We start from the raw sequence: 17,779 nt of genomic DNA, 5'->3' as shown, positions 1-17,779 counted from the left end.
ACAATGTGATTTATAAAGTACTCTTAGAAGTCATCCCAGCAAAGTTGATTTAGGCTCTGTCTGAATATTTAATATTTTATTATTATTATTTTATATATATTTATAATTATTATTTATTATTTTATTATTATTACTAAAAAAAACAGATTTGGTACCATGCAACAAATACGCATAAGAAATTGAAACCCTAAAAAGCTTTAATATTAGCCTGAGGAATGGTAGGTATACTCATGAACTTGGAAAACTATTAAACATGACGCCATGATTGTTCATAATTAGTTTTAAAAAAAAGTCATGCAGAGAAAATCTTTGAAAATTGGGGTTGTTGGAATCTTTGACTTGTAGTGTTTCGAGATTAAAAAATTTCCACAAAATATATATTCTTTATACATAAATCAGACCACATCCAACATTTTGTTACTGGCTAACAACTTTTAACTTACGATTCATTGGGCTACGTAATAATAAAATATCTATTTAGATATTAAGGTAAAATAAAATAATTTTTATTTTTTAAAATTTAAAAAATGTGCAACTCCCACTATTTGAAGAGTATCCGTTTACTTGAAATTTTGTATTGTTTATTTATGTTTTGTACTGTTCATTATTAATTTTATATTTTTTGTACCATTTTACTTACTATTTATTTTAATAAATATTTTTAAAATTTAGAAATTAAATACACCGTTTGGTTAGACAAAACTTCTATACCGTACAGCTCCAGATATGAGATAAAAGTATCTGATCAGGCTAACCAAACCGGGCAGTAATGGTTTACATTCCAATCATTTCTTCAAGGAACTTCTAGAAGTATTAAACTTGCATAACTCAAACAAGGGGTTTTTCGTGCGAGAACGAAGAAAATCAAAGTGGTTTGATAGACTTTGTGCTTTCGGTCGGTCACTTTCTTCAATGGCCCCAGACGTTGGTGAACTGGAAGACGCGGGTTAGATTGTTTGAGGTCAGAACACAGTCGAAAGTGAGAATCAACTACCCTTTCTTTTCGAAACGTGTGTTGTGTTTAGTTTAGGTTAAAAGAAAAAAACGTTAGCATAAGTGTGCGGTGCAGGATAAGTAGAGGTAGCTGAGTTGAGGTCCTCAAATACATGTATAAGGTACGTAAGCCGCACAAGTTCCAATGCGGTTGAAGTTGAGGGTTTATAATCTGTAGGATATTTGGTTGTTTTAAATATATGCTCTCTTATTTTTTTCACCGAAACAATCTCACATGAATAAGTGAGTCTTTGTTGAAGAGAAAAAAATAAATTTTATTACTAAAATTACGAAAAAAAATCCCATAAAACAAACTCGTAAAGGTAGAAAACTTACTTGATGTTTTCCCCCATAAAAAAAAAAAAACATGTTTTGAAACATAAAAGGATGCGTTTATCGAGCTAGCTTGAATGAAATTTCTTAAGAAACTTGTACTCGATGATCCTAAAAGGAAGCCCTGGACGCCGTTAACCAGGCTCTTTAAGCCTCATCATAACGCAGTTACAGGAAACTAATGCGTCATAAATGTCCTAAATACAGCCTTAGGATTATAGTTTGGAAATTGGAATTCGTGATTTTGGGTATTTTGTTTAGTGTGTCAGTTCTAAAGTCTGTTGAGCTTTGTAAAATTAGGCATTGGGATATACTGGAAAGGATCAATGGGGTTTTGTATAATTTGGAGAGTGATCTTGTTGCTCCTGAGACTTCTAAAGATACTGTAGAAAGTTAAGGAGTTTTTTAGATCACATCATTGACCCTGGTGGGGAGGTTTTGCTTGTCATGAATGATAAACAATAAGCTTTGTTTGCTCGTAGCCAGAGGTCTTAAGTTCAAATTCTGACGCTATATTTTTTAATGAGTCTGGCCTAAGTGAGGTGGAGTGTTAAGAATATAATATAAATAATTAAATATACATATTTGCATTAGCTTAAACTTTTGGGATTAGTGAATTTCACAAAATCCAAACCATCCTAAACATGCATGAAAAGAGAAAAAAAGTGGGCAGTTGGCGATCATATAGACTGGTTTCCATATGTCAATCTGATCTGATAACATATAAGAGGGTTTTGGGTTCTATATACAGTGCTGAGCATGAATGAATATACATCTGAAAGCTGTAGATAAATTCATTTGCATATCAAAATTCCAATATGGAATTCATTTTAATTTATTTAGCTTAAAAGATAATATACAGAGAATGATGTATTTGTGATCTTTTTCGCAGGTCTTTTGATTTACAAGCTTCTTTCTGCTATGATGGAAGAATTATATATTCAATGTAATGATCTTAGCTAAATGTTTCCATAATTTAACTATTTAAGTGCAGAGTTGGTTTTAGATTCCCTAAATGCTTTCTTTCAATAACCTTGAATTGGAGTTGGCTACTGATGTTGTCTTATGGCATGGAAAGTGCATGATTTACAACAAGGGGCAGTTGATGTAAGACTACGGCTTTATTTACAACATATTGGTCTTCCTTTGTGGTCAAGTAAATATCATGCTTGCCCCCTTTCCAGAAGAAGAGCAACATCTTGGTGGAGCATCTAAACCCACTCATGTTTTTCTTAATTCCAAGTAATCCTTATTTTATTTGGAAACTTTTAACCTACTACTTACTGATAAAAGTTGCACCTAACTCAGAATCAATATGTGATCAATACACTAAGGCCATATAATCATATTGAGTTTTACCAACAAAGTAATCTGTCTGCCCCATTTAACAACTACATCATGTACGTCCTTCTTTGGTTGGGTGCGGAAGATCTGTCATCATATTGATAATTTTTCTGTATCTTTGTCTTGTCCGATAATTCTTTCATATCTTCTTTGTATACAAAAAGGAAGAGAAAGTGTTCATAATGGTTTGGAATGAATGTTCTTCATTCCAAACCATTAATACAATTAATTGATACTAATTGTATTAATTCCCTTCTTCTGGTATGTATTTTAAGTTAGATACTGATGCATTCCTAACTAAAGATCTTCTCTGTTCATTTGGAAAATCTGTAAAGTTTTGGTATTGGATGTTTTATATTATTACCAACAGATTACCGAAAGTTTGATTAATGATTGAAATTTAATAAAGTAAATACACAGTCTTCCCTAATAACCCCACTTCCCTCTCCACTTTTCTCTCCCCTTATATCTCCTAGTATTTCTAAAAGAGAATCAAAATCACTTTGGAAAGCAACAAGCATGATTGAATTCTGCTTGGTTTTTCTTCTTTTCTGTAAAAGTGATTCTCTGCACCTCTTTATCTGTTTCTGGAGTCAATTTTTGCCCCTCTTTTTAATGTCCTCTCTGTCTCTCTGCTGAGCACATTCACTTTCTTTTAATTCAGTCAAAAACCGTGGATGAGCCAACTCCTTCGACTAATCCACAATAGGACCAGGACCAGTTTTGGAATTTCATTTCAGCATAATAAAAGTACGAGTGTTCCTTAATTTGACGGAGACATCTTCATGTTGTATCACCATATAACTATAAATAAAAACTAAGTTCTTATAGTGTTGGTGATGGTGGTGATGATTGATGAAGATGAAATTGAAGTCGAGGACAAAAAGGGGCACCATGTTTGTTTAACTTCAGAGTGAGAATTAAACATGGATGGTTTTCCTGTGTGAGAATATGATAAAATGGCATGATTACTTGGAGCATGGTGATGCTTACTTTCCTTGCTGCATAATGTTTTCTGTTGTTTTAGTTTAGAATGATTATAGATGGTGATAGTACATAGTAGTACCTAATCGACCAAAATCTATCCTTTCTTATTTATATTTGTTTGGTTGTACCCACTTTTCTACGCTTGCACTACATGCAAGAAAAGAAAAGAAAAGAAGTATGTAGTCAAGGTTGTAGCCGGGTGCGCATCAGAAAGTAGAGAAAGCAACAGTATTTCTTTTTACTGCTTATGCCCTCTTTTCTAACCGCCCTAATCGACCTTTTTGGCATATTCTTTTGGCACTTTTCTTAGTTTTCTATATATTTATTCCACACTCTTCCATCTACCACACCCACAGCTTGATACCACCTCTCTCCGGCAGCTCTCTACATTTTTCACAGTACAGCTTGCAAATCTCTCTCTCTCTCTCTCTCACTCTCTCTCACATGGATAACACATACCCTTACTCTTATTACAAACAAAATTACAGCAGGAGAGTTTCAGGAAACAGTGGGTTCACTAGACATTACAGATTCAAACTGCCTAAGGGGTCTAAATTGCCTATCAAATTTTTCAAGGATCTTGCTGATAAGGTAGTAAGAGCTCTACGTTCAGTGTCTATGAGGAAGAGGCACTCACCTAAAGATTATTCATCTGTAAGATCAAAGCCATACGTAGCTCCGGTTGATTCTCATAGAACAGAAGCCATTGAAGATTGCATCGAGTTTATCAACTCTTCTTTTTCTAGATCGAATTCTGTAACTACAAACTCTTGATATTGCAAAATTTTAGTATTCTGTTCTAGAATTTAATGTTATGGGCTCCTAGTTTATCTGAAATTCTGTTTCTTTCTAATAGCATGCTCCTTTTCCAAATAGCATTTTCATTGGGTTCTGCAAAGCGTAGAACTTTCTCCTGAAGAGTACTGATCAAACTGTTGAAAGCATTTAGCCAGCCCTCTATTCTTCGTGGAAAAAAGAAGAGACAAGGCAGCCATCTCGTCTAGTTTTTATGTAAGGTGTTATGGTCTTACTGTAAGGTGATACTTTCTCAGGTTGAAAGCTCCTGTTACTCGAAAGTTATATATATAGCAAAGGAAAATTATTGTTGCTCCCATAGTTCATCAATGTGAGCATGAAAACAGTAAATATGTAGTCTAATATCCTAATTAAATGGTACTGTGGCTTAATATGTTGATTATATGGTGCTGATAGGCCATGTTTTTTTATCCATTTCGTTCCATTCACCAACGATATAATCTGAATCTAGGCAGTAGCTATACCCTCCGGAATATAAGTACTGAGAAGTGATACAGCCGCAAAAAGATCTTACAAACATGAACCTACAAATTGACATAATTTTATATGAAATGTTAGATCTATTTTATAATAAAAATTTTACAATCTAACATACTACACTAAATCACATTAATTAGCACAGTGAGATATACTGGGGTAAAGTAGTGCTTTGGGGACCTTATCACTCAGTGAGGTTTAGATAATGAGAGGAGATAAGATATTGAGATTAAAATATTATTTTTTAATATTATTATTGTTTTGATATTTAAAAAAATTGAATGGTTTATTATATTTTATGTGAAAATTTGAGAAAATTATAATGATAAGATAAAATAAATTAAGATGAGTTGAAATCAACTTTATATCCAAACCTAGCTAATTCCCATTTCATGCATTCTCATAATCAGTGAAACGCACCATATTTAAGATCGGGGATTAATTAATTATAATAAAAAAAAACAGATTAATTAGCAGCTGGTAGCTGACCCAAAATGAATTAATAATTAATATTAATGATTCTTAGATACAGAATACCAAGGAGTAAACACAATTTAAGCATTCCATAATCACCAGAGATTTGAAAGCAAAAAAGAGAGACATGATGAACATGCATGGATGGCTTTACGTGAAGAAATGCATGCCAGAAAAATTCTTATTCGTTCTTAGCAAAGAGCCCTCCAAAGCCACCCTTCTTCTTCTGCGGGACTGCCACAGAGTTCTTGCCCCCAGCGGCAGCGCCGCCACCATTCTTCTCCTCTGCCTTCTGAAGGATTGGGTCGGTCTCAAACAGCTGATCCTCCTTCTGTAAACCTCCCAGAATCCAGTCCAGAATCCCCTTCTCCTCCTTGCTTCCACCGGCACCCTTTGCCGCCGTTGCCGCAAACACTCTTCCTGCTGCTGCCGCCGGAGCAAATGCCATCGTTATAGAAGCCATAGTAGTCCCTCCTCTTTGCTCAGTGTGTCAGAGATATGTAGCAGATCAGGTTTGGAATAGTTGAAAGTGAGCAGATCAGGAAGGGAGGCAAAGTGTGTTGGGTATATCCCTTTGATGGGAGTGAATATGAGGCGTTCGATGTGAATGAGAAAATGGGAAGTGTTTGTTGCACGAGCTCTCCACAAGTGGCTTATCCTGATTGTCTTCTATTTGGTTTTTCATGGTACTAATTTTACGACGAAAGTTTGTGTATAAAAAGATGAGGGGCTCATCCTCGGCAAACATGTCTGGCTGTGAAATTCACACTTGGCATCACTTTAGCCGCATGATCCCAATAAAACTTAATTAAAAATAATAAATGGTTTTCTTTTTTCAAAAATAAGAAGTCTAGGAGTGACGACTCTCGTCAAGAGATTTTGCAGCAGGAGTCACATTCTGTGTTTCTCTAACTCTGTTATCGAATTCGGAGAGTATTTCAAAGAGGGATGAGTAATGATTTGTATGACTCTCAAATATCAAGTTTCAAGAAATTCATTTGTAAAAGAGTGACCTCATCATAAAATGTAAAAAAATCTGTTTTTATTTATTTATTTATTAGTGAAATCCATTTTTTTACAAAAGGCTTACTCGAGATTTATCTATTTGTGACTTGTAACTGGCATTACTCGAAATTAAATGATTTGGATAAAAAATTATGTTAGCTTCTCCTGAACCCAATTGATTCTGAATTTGTCTCTTAAAGTGTTGTAATGATGTACAAAAATAATACTAGTAGAAGAACATTTTGATTGGAAAGAAACAAAATGTAATGATGAAAGCATTAGAGCTATAACGACCAAAACGATAATTCTGAAACAAGTTTTTGTGCAACATAATCTCTGCATTGATATGTTAGTCTAAATACAGCATTTACAATTATGTATGTATCCTTTCACCAATGAGATGGCCTCGGAGTGTGCCCAGTTATCTTAATTCCAACAGATGGGAGGCATTAGTTCTACTAAATTCAAGCTTCATGCTCCATATGGGAAAAAAAATGGGCAAAATCTCCAAGTCCCAAGAATATCAGTAAAAATGATCTTGCATTCATCCAATTGATTTACATATCTCTTGCTTTGTCATCTTTCCACTATTCTCTATAGTTGAACTCTTCTATATAATCTCAGGATTGAACTGCCGCATGTGAAGGATCTCATATCTGAGTTAATCCAAGATCTTCTCCCCAGTTGAAAAAAGGTTCCAAACTACAGTGCCAACCAAGTATAGCCCAACAGAAACCTTGAACACATCGTCCCATGAACCTGAAAATTGTCAATATTGAAAAGCGCATAGAGACGCATAAGAATAAGTTCAGTCTTAAATAAAAACACGAGGCCACTGAGAGTAGACCAGGCCACAGAAATAGAAAAAAGTGACGTGTTAAGCCAATTAATAGGTAGACCAGGCCACAGAAATAAAATATCTTAACTCAGACCGTTTCATTACTATTCATAAATTTCCCATCTCATCTTATTCCCCAAACATCCCATTGCAAGTTAACCCCAGACTAGAAATCAACATGGTCTGAAAATTTTAAATAAGGTCTACATCTTTTATTTATTTATTTAATCTGGTACCAAGAACCAAAATCAATATGCTTTATTTCTGATTTTTTACCATATTCTCCAAAATTGGCTTGACAATTACTAAAAGCGTACAAGAGAGAAGTTCTAACCATGTTGCAAGATGTAGCCCGTTGCTGCAGTTCCAAACACACCTGCCAGTACGCCGGCAGTATTGGATAGACCAAGCAATATTCCCTGAAGATATCAAGAAAAATAAAAAGTTATACTCACTTAAAAATACTCACTTATTTTTTTCATCGTGTTTACACCATCATATAAATTTTTTTTGATAAGTTACACCATCATCTAACACCATTCAAATTCCAAAAATGAAAGCCCATACAAACAAAATCTGAGACTAAAGCATTAATTAATACTCACAGAATATCGAGGGGCAATATCTTGATGATTTGAATATAAACCAGACTGTGAGAATGCATCAGTACCCTATTGATGAAAGAAACTGATCTTTGTCAGGATTATTACAGCTAGTAGCTGTGAACTAGTGCTCAATTGCAATTCAAATAATTTGAAAAAAATATAGAGAAAATATAGAATTAAAATTTCTGAAGAGAAAAAGAGAAGCAAACCTGGCTGCATGCCATACACAAAACAGCCATTGCAGGAGAATTAACATGGCTCAACTGAGTTAGGAAGAAAGCAGGACCAAGAAATCCAATTGTTTGCATGATCTGCAGAGAAGAACAAAGAAAGCCTTTTATTATCAGTACAGAAAAGTGAATCTAAACTATGTTTATAAATGCTACATCAAAGCAGATAACTCAAAGGAAAGAGAAGTAGAACAGGGAAGATGACTCAAACAGGAAAATTGTTCAAAATCTCTAATTGGGGAAGCAGTTCCTTTTTTTCTGTGTTTTAATCTCAATAAAATGTGATTCCCGTAGAAACATCATGGTAAATATTGATGTAATATCAAAAAAATATTTGACATGATAATCTATTGCATTTAACTGTAGGGAAAAAAGATTCATACTTTGCGAACCCTTGTCACAGATAAACCTTTGCTAACTAGCGTGTCTGCAATCCAGCCTCCAAGATTTGCAGAAAATGCCATTGTAAGCCAAGGCAAAACGCAAATAAGGCCTGATTCTGTAAGATTGAACTTCAGGACCTAGACAGACAAGAAACGGAATATATTCTCTGTCACTACAACGAATTTAAACGGCAAATACCTTCTCCAAGATACCCACAAGATTATTCACTTTTGCAGAATTTGAATACTATCTGTTGTTCCAGGTCTCAACAAGTTACTACCAAAAATAAATAGTAATAAGTGGCCCATAGATCCAAGCATTCAAGTTGGTGAAGCTGAACTCACAGTCCATAACAAACAAGCATGGTTTTACAAGTGTATAACAAGAAAACCAGCATCCAGAAAATAAAAGGCAAGATTAAGGCTATCAGTGGTGTATTAAAGAAGTCCCATGTAAGCAGCTTCACTGTATCTTCCCCAATTCGGGAATGACCTTTAGATGATAGAAGCGATATTTCAAGTTAACAAGGTTTTCATTTCTGCAACTCTAGCCCAGCTTTTCTTACAACATTCACAACAGTACCAGTGCACATGACTTGGACAATATCCAAAGATACACGACATCCGCCAATGGACAAGTCCACATGACACAACCAGCAAGACCCCCCCTCCCCTTCCTTTTCCCTCTCTCATTATTGTCAAACGTGTTGGCCTATGAGTCCTCACCTCATTCCTATCTACAAGGACCCTGAAGCCACAATATTCATAATTTGCCCACATCCAGCAATGATTATTGATTGCCCACGTTTGCATTAAAAATTTTAAATGCGATAAATATTGGATATGATGCACTAGAGTGAAGTCGGCATGTTCCAGCAGCCCCCGATTGTAGGGGTCTAGAGATAAGTAGAGACTTACTTGGTTATAGTAGGTTGGCATCCATGTCAGAAGAATAAATGTTCCCCAATTGTGACAGAAGTGAGACACTATTAGGGCCCATACAGGTGGTTTTGACAAAATTAGTCCCCAAGGTATAGTTTTAACAGGTTCCTTGGAAACGCTGTTGGTAAGGATCAGCTTCTTCTCTTCAGGCAACAGCTCAGGATCCTCAAGAGGAGAACTATATGCCTGGAGGAACAATCCCAGAGGAAGAGAAGCAGTGACATATGAGCATGTATAGGTATATTAAGAGCGAGCTAATGAATCCAAAACTTCAATGCTCATAGAGATATTTCCATAAATGCAGCAAACATTACCTTACTTAGCCACACAGAAACCCAAACTGTTCCTAGAGAACCAAAGGAGTAGAAGACTGATGGCCAACCAAACTGGTGGATTAAAAACGGTGAAAAGGCCAGGCCAGTGACTGATCCAAGGTACATCCCACTGTACACCAATGCTAATGATCTACTTCTTTCTGCTACTGGAACCCATTTTGACAGAATGTTATTCATGGCAGGCATAGCAACACCCTGAAACAGAACCAAATTAACAAAGCCATAACATGGGAACCTTAAATTACTCATGGGCATATTCAAGACAGGGAAAGTGTCATGACATATACACTATGGATCGCTTCATGGGAAACACATTTTAAGACATTTCTTTCCACAAAATAATAATGGTAATCAGAGAAGCACAAACCTCACCGATACCCATGAAAGCGCGAACAACAAGAAGGAAAGGCAATCCAAGTTTAGCAGCAATGGGAGTGAGAGCTGTAGCAATCGACCACCAAACTACACCAAATCCCAAGACCAGCTTGCCACCTACTGTATCTGCCCAAATGCCACCAGCAACCTGCCAGACAAAATTACAAGTTAGAAGGAGCTCTAGAGCAATCTTGATCAATGTATTAAGTATCAAAGGTCTTCCATCCCTATTCACGATAGGACAATTTTTTCCTTACATGAACAAAGAAAGCATAAATGGAATGAAGCATAGTCCAGATACTAACTCAGGTTCACATTCTCTGTTGCCAGGATAAATTACTCCCTGTCTGGAAAACTTAAATTGCAGTGAATTTACTCATTAAGCCTTATTCTAATACGGATTGGCCTCAAGTATAGGTGGTTGTTTCTGCAAATTCTAGATGACGGGCTTTAGCGTCGTAGTTACATCTACTGTCGACTCAGAGATGCGAGTTAAAAGATAATGCAATTAAGAGAAGGCTGTGTTACCATACCTGAGTAAGGAGGTAGCCCCAGAAAAAAGAAGACTGTATCAGGCCAACTGTCGCTGGGTTCCAATTGAACTCTGCTGACATTGGAAGTATGGCAATGCTCATATTTACCTGCCAAACATAGTCTGTTCAAAGTTGCTCGCTGAACATCAATTTATATATCACAGATAAGCTCTTATAAATATTACTATGGCACTTCATTCATGATCCAACAAAGGGACACAGAGCAAAAAATCAAAACAAAGAGAATTGACATTCCTTAGTAAAAGAACTTACTCTATCCATATTACAGAGCAGGAATGCTGAGAAACATAAAACGACAATAACCCATCGTTTCGGAAACCGATCCAACCAGGCAACTGAACTGTCCAACTCTTCCTCCTCCAACTTCACTGAATCCGGACCGGAGCTTGGTATATCGCAAGGCTTGGATTTAACATCAGCCCAGACTTTCCCGCCTCCCCTCTTACCGGAACTTGGCAGCGCCGAGACCCGAAATACAGAGCAACATTCTCGGGAGGATATGCGGACCCGGATCCGGAAATGAAACGGGCACCTGTGCTTGTAACCGGAAAATTTCTTTTGCGACGAAACATCGGGAGGGGCTTTGGGCGTGAGAGATGACGAGTAGAGAGGAGCTCTGGCGCTCATGAATGAACAGTTCATGGCACGCAGAGAGCGGGGAGAGGAGATCTTTTCCCAGATAGATATTTGGGACACAAACTATTTATGGGCATTGGTTCTGGTTTGAACACGTGTCTGTTGCACGGAGGGGATTGGACTAGGACAGGTAAGGGAATCTGTTAGTTAAGGCGATTAACGGAAAACAGAATTTGGTTAATGCATTTCTTTTCAAGTGCCTCTCCCTCTTCTGGGCTAGCGAAGAAAGAGTTGGGCTCATCTAGGTTGGACTTTGATGGGCAACCCACAAAAGATATACTTGGGCTGACTGCAAATGCTCTGTATTCGCAACTTAGGAGCGATTAGGCGTGTTAAGTACACTTGTAATCGGAATGGTTAAGTACTACCATAGATTACAGAGGGTAACTTCCAACCGGTATATGGAGTAAAAATTTAGTTACAAGTACAATTATGTAATAATATATATAATATGCACCTGCCACGTAGCCCATCCATTAAACCCAACATGTGTCCACACCGCACCGAAACCAGATATCTCTCCCACCCTCGTCTATCTCTCCCCTCACCAGATGTTTCACCTCCTCTCTCTCTCTCTCTCAACCAAGATCAGATCAATGTGTTGGCTGTGGAGTTCATATAAAAAACTGCAGGTAAAATCTAGATGGTTCCAAGACCATACCCTTTCGATCCTTTGCCTTCTTGCTATGGCAGCAGCCATAAAGAAGTTGATTTCATCGTTTAGAATAAATTTCTAAAAATGTCTATTTCAATTTTTTTTTTTCAATTTCCTCTCACCAAGGCATCTAGATAACAGAGGGTGTGTAGGAATGTGTGCGAATATGTGCAAGATTCCTACTCAAGATTTCTTCACCAATGAATTTGGGCTTCCAAGGCTTATATTGTTTTGCGGTGTGAAAAACTAAATTTTGCTCTAATTTCAAAATTAAAAACTACATTCTACATGTTGTACAAAATCTACAGTCTGTAGATTCCTAGTTTGGATCAGCTTGTCTGTGTTCATCCTCAGATTTTGAAGATATGAGTTGTGATATGGTGTATGGCTAAGTTCCGCCCCCTTTGTGATTAGATCAATGTGGTGCCTGGTTTGGGATCAAAGAATTTTCATCTCAAACTCAAAATTCTCATTTTATCGTTACACATTTTTCAAATCCTCATATAAAATATAATAAATAATTCAACTTTTTCAAATCTCAAAACAATAATATTACTAAAAGTAATATTTTAAACTCTCATCTCAAATTTAAAATTCTCATCTCTACCCTCAAACCTTCAGTTAGCTTTCTTTGAATTCTTTAATGTCCTTAGGGCAAAGCTAGCAAGGCACAAAGAGCTTGCCCCGCTTATGAGTAAATATTTCATAGTAGCCTCATTAGACCATACATTTTTTTTGGTATAACCAGATAATATGAAGGAGCATAAACTAAAACATTCTAGAGCTACAAAGATAATTATTAAATCGTTAACACCACATAATATATATCTATATATAATTTTTTATACCACATTACCATCTAACTCTCATTCTACTATGTACGATACAGCACATTTATCACTGTTAAATAATCATAATTTATTAAATGATTTTTTATCATCCAATGATGATAAATATACCACATTTTAAGGAGTTGGATAAAAATACAATAGAAGTATAGAGTATAACATTACTCATTACGATACAAATTATTAGCTAGCTAGCTGTACGTATTATCTATATTTAGTTAAAACGTCACTGCCAAATTAAAACTGCATTCTTCTAAAAGCAGGCACGAAGGGCCTAGCTACTTAAGATAATTAACAAGATGAAATCATTGAATATATTGATGGTCCATGCATGGAAGGTGGACTAAATTGGTGGTCCTATTGTCCTGGAATTTATATAATGCTACTTTTAATGAATTTCTTCCCCACTTATATTAATGAGACAAGTACGTACTTAGGTCCAAAATACGTAACATATATATAATTTCTGTACATGAGTCATGTTTATTTGTAATTGGCAGATCAGCAAAACGTACGCACAATGTGTGTCGTGTGGAAGATATATATTAAACTAATACTGTAATTTGAAGTTAATTACCTTTGGAGTCTGCCTAATTTATAATTTCAAGAGATCGGGATATAATAAAGGGGCGCTTAAAACCATTATAATTCCTATATAAATTCCTCCAAGTTAGCTGCAAGCTCTCACAAAATGGCTCAATATATAGAGTTGCCGTGCATGTGGCGTTTGAAGTCATGATATCACATGAGACGAGGTTGTTTGGAAGGTGATCTCATCTCATCTGATTTCATCTAATCTCATCACATTTTAAAATTTAAATACTATTCAAATATACATTTTTTAATTTCAAATTTTCAACTTTTTTATCTAATTATTTCCTAATCATTACAAATTTTTTAAACTTCTAATAGAAAAAGCAACATTTTCAAATTCCAAAACAAAACAAAAAATATATTAAAAAATTATATTATAACAATATTTTAACTTTATAATATTTTTATTCAACTTTTTCTCTTTCCTTTCCCAAGACTCTATAAAACATCATAAGTTATAACTCAAATTATTTCATTAATATTCGTAAGTTGTTTCTCATCTCATCTCATATCATATCATTCCTCAAGCATTCCCAGCAAATCCAACTAGCACGTAAGGCTCACGTACAGGTCCTTCTGTTGACAATAGTTTTAGGTATGTTAAATTGATCACTTCTAAGATTAAGGTTGCAACAAGTAAAAACTTTTAAGAGAAATATTTTTATCACAAAAGAATTATACAAAAATAAATTCATAAATTAATATGACTTGATGTGATATGTCAGATTATATATCAAGTTACTTTTATGGTAAAATAGATCTAACATATAATATAAAATTATACATATCAGCTTGTAAGTTTACTTTTATCAACTTCTTTTATAGCTATAGTACTTCTTTAATCGTAGAGAAGTGAAAGATGAAAACCATCCAACTATTAATGAGCAATTAGCAACATCATATGACAATTTAACACCCATTCATATATATCAAGAAAAATGATAAACACACAATACTTTTTACAACACATTTCACAATTATGTTTCAAAATGAGGGTATTATTATAAAATATCTTATAAAAATAACATCATTTGATAAAAATGTCCTCATTTTCACTTTACAATGATATGTTGTGTAAAGTATTGTGAAAAGTGTTACATGGATATCATTATTCATATATCAAAGAACAAAACAAGTGGACTCGAAAATAAAATACATACCGATCAAGAGAAGGCTTTGGATTCTGCATGAAATATGGGGAAAAATGGCACTACGTACTTGTATATATACACAATCAAATAAGTTTGAGTTTTATTATATATAAATGAATTTGCATATTGATCTGCGTATCAATAAAGAGAAATGCTACACATCATCCCATACCATATATTTTATATATTAAAATTTTATTTTTTATTTTTTTATTTTTTATTTTATTTTATTCTGATTAAATTAATTAAATTATTATATTTATCATTTACATATTATATATTTATTATAGAAAAAATAAAAAAATTAAAATAAATATAATATATAAAGTATGAGAATGATAACAAGATTGTTCCTTTTTCACAAGTTTAGAGAGAGAGAGTATCCCATCACCCATTTTAAAATGGATCGACCGCCCGACGTGGAACCCGCACATGCATGCAGAATTGAAGACCCATGCGCGCATGTCCCTGTCGTAGTCCCCTAGACAGTTGAATTACATATATTATTATTCTTTCCAAAAGGAAATCCCGTGATAATTTTTATTTTTTCTAATCTTAAAAAAAATATATATATATATATATATATTATCACAGCTCAGAAATCCCGTGAGAATGAATTAACAGCTCAGAAAAAACTCAACATGCCAATATTGTTTCTGTCGTTGTCATTAATGCCAATGATCTTTCTTTCTTCCATTGTTTTACGTACGTACTACCACTGAGTCGAGATCACAAATTGGACCTTTGGCCATATGGCATTATGCGTAACACTAGGCACATTTAAGATTTGGCTCTAATGAAGTTAAAAGCTGCTCCCTAGTTGCTCAAACAAAGACAAGAAACGTCATTATACGATGATTAGGTTTTAAAAATAAACTCATTAGAAGATCTATCTAAGAAGATCACGAAAAATACATTAAACCGATACGAATCCGATCGATTGACTCGACATCAATCAAATTAGATGGCACGTAGTACTCTAATGATTTATTTTGTTATTCAAATCCGTTTAGAGTTGACTCTATCATCACATGACAAACCCAAATGATCCAATACAATCCGCAAGACAGCACACAAATTTTCACCCCCTAATTATTCTACGTTGTCCAAACTTAGAGATGAGATGATATTTATTTTTACGTATTTTTTATATATTATATTGATATAATTAATTAAAATAATTATTTTAGATTTAAAAATAATATATATAACTAATCATATTAATCAAGTATATGAAAAAAATATGTAAAAATACTGCCTATAGAATTTTTAATATTGGAATCGGCAAAACATATATTACTAAATTGTGATGTTAAGAACTAACAGAACCCTCCGAAATACAGGCAATAAAACGTCAAACTCAGATCACTATCATCTCTCATGCACGAGAAATTATATAAGCTAGCGCACAGAAACAGAGGAGATCTATGCCATGGACTTGCGTTCTGATTCATCTACTAGATCTTACCTTTATTCTTCAATCCTTCCCTACGCTTTCTTCCGTCTTTTCCTTCCTCCTCCCATCACTCGCACCACCTTCTCTCTCTCTCTCTCTCTTCTCCTATACCAATGGCAGCCGTTGTGACATGCTTCAGCAAGTTCCTTTCTATCTTCCTCCTCCTACTTCACCTTGGTTGCTTCATTTTCAGCACCACCACCGACCGCCAGCATTCGAGAAGATGTAAATCGTTTCACCTGATCTCTCTCCCCTTTCATTCAAAACCCAACAGAGCCTACTCCTCTTGGTCCTTCTTCAAACGCATCTTCTCCTCCATATCCTGCAAAACCAGCGGCTCCCCTCAAACCCAACCAATAACTCTTACCACCCTATCATCCGGTCGATCATCCCAGCATTCCGCACTCCCCATTATCCAGCCAGAATCCCCCTTATCGCATTACTCTTTCCAAGAATCGGACATCTCATTCGATAACCCATTCTTTCCCCTCCGTAACGATATCTTCCCCTGCACAGCCTGCGGCGAAATCTTCCCAAACCCTCATCTTCTTGAGCAACACCAGGCGATCAAACATGCTGTTTCGGAGCTCGCAGATGGTGATTCGGGAAAGAACATCGTCCGTACCATATTTCAGACAGGTTGGACTGACGACGTGAAGAGCCTAAAAATCAATCGGATTTTGAAGATCCAAAACAGCCCGATGATACTTTCGAAGTTCGAAGAGTATAGAGAGTCGGTGAAAGCTAAAGCCGCGCGAATCGACGGAGTTCGGAGAAGAGACGAAAGGTGCATAGCCGACGGCAATGAGCTGTTGAGGTTCCACTGCTCGACGTTTCTCTGTGATTTGGGACTGAATGGGAATTCCGGCGTTTGTGACCGGCAGTACTGCAGCGTGTGCGGGATTATTAAGTCCGGGTTCTCCCCCAAGTTGGACGGAATTTCCACGCTATCAACCAGCTGGAGTGCACACCTGGCAATTCCGGAGGAGATCGAGGAGTTCAGGCTCTTGAACGTGAAGCGGGCAGTGCTGGTTTGCCGGGTCGTGGCGGGTCGGATCGGGTGCGATTCGGACGATGAGGTGGAGAAGGAGGACGGTGGGTTTGACCCGGTGGTCGGGAGGGGGGCCCACGCTAGAATTGACGACGAGGAGCTGCTGGTGTTTAATCCAAGGGCCGTGCTTGCTTGCTTTGTGATTGTGTATACTGTGTGAGTATGAATTGAGATCGTGCGGTCAGCTTTTGTTAATCATGAATGTTCTTTATTACGAGCGGTGGTGATTAAGTATTACTTTATAGCTACTCTCTGGTTTTAATTGCTCTGACCTGGAATAGGAGTTATTGCAACGGGACCAAAGGTTAGGCGTTCGAGTTTTAGAATGCACCTTAAAAGATTATAATTCATATCCATAACGAGGGAATACTTATTCAGAGACCTTGTAGGCCTCATTTTGACGCTGAGTTGAGTTAAAATAGTAAATTAAATTTTATAAAGTTAATTTAAGATAAATTTAAATATATTTAGATATTAAAATAAGTTTAAATTATTTATAAAAAATTGAAAAAAAATTATTAGTCTTGCGTGTAAAGAGATGTTGAGTAAAAAAAAAATATAAGTCTCACATGTAAAAATGTTTTGAGTTAAAATGAGTTTATTAATTTAAGAGTTGGGTGTTTAAATATTGTTAGACTCAGCTTAAAATTAAATTAAATTAAACTAAATTAATCTCAATTCAGTTCAAATTTCAAAC

General features: G+C 35.6%; 3 protein-coding genes across 4 annotated transcripts; 1 reads left to right on the top strand and 2 right to left on the bottom strand.

Moving 5' to 3' along the window:
* Nucleotides 1-5,420: 5,420 nt before the first annotated feature.
* Nucleotides 5,421-6,122, bottom strand: LOC122294589. The gene has a single exon (XM_043103468.1). It carries the CDS (start codon nt 5,885-5,887, stop codon nt 5,606-5,608), a length of 282 nt encoding a protein of 93 aa, XP_042959402.1. The 5' UTR covers nt 5,888-6,122; the 3' UTR covers nt 5,421-5,605.
* Nucleotides 6,123-6,746: 624 nt separating this feature from the next.
* LOC122295176 (sodium-dependent phosphate transport protein 1, chloroplastic-like) lies at nt 6,747-11,374 on the bottom strand. 2 transcript variants are annotated; one of them, XM_043104262.1, is made up of 10 exons: nt 10,944-11,374; nt 10,671-10,778; nt 10,130-10,285; nt 9,742-9,957; nt 9,404-9,613; nt 8,486-8,623; nt 8,082-8,183; nt 7,873-7,938; nt 7,602-7,686; nt 6,747-7,188 (listed from the first exon to the last, which is right to left on the bottom strand). In XM_043104262.1, the coding sequence occupies exons 1-10, from the start codon at nt 11,331-11,333 to the stop codon at nt 7,091-7,093; spliced, it is 1,569 nt and encodes a 522-aa protein (XP_042960196.1). In that variant the 5' UTR covers nt 11,334-11,374; the 3' UTR covers nt 6,747-7,090. The 2 variants fall into 2 exon arrangements, with proteins under 2 accessions (XP_042960196.1, XP_042960197.1); XM_043104263.1 differs by lacking the exon at nt 8,486-8,623.
* Nucleotides 11,375-15,925: 4,551 nt separating this feature from the next.
* LOC122293431 lies at nt 15,926-17,296 on the top strand. The gene has a single exon (XM_043102005.1). It carries the CDS (start codon nt 16,145-16,147, stop codon nt 17,240-17,242), a length of 1,098 nt encoding a protein of 365 aa, XP_042957939.1. The 5' UTR covers nt 15,926-16,144; the 3' UTR covers nt 17,243-17,296.
* The last annotated feature ends 483 nt before the right edge of the window (nt 17,297-17,779 follow it).

This window comes from Carya illinoinensis, chromosome 14 (genome assembly GCF_018687715.1).
Source record: "Carya illinoinensis cultivar Pawnee chromosome 14, C.illinoinensisPawnee_v1, whole genome shotgun sequence".
NCBI classification, from domain to species: Eukaryota; Viridiplantae; Streptophyta; class Magnoliopsida; order Fagales; family Juglandaceae; genus Carya; species Carya illinoinensis.
This window is presented reverse-complemented; position numbering and strand designations above follow the sequence as displayed.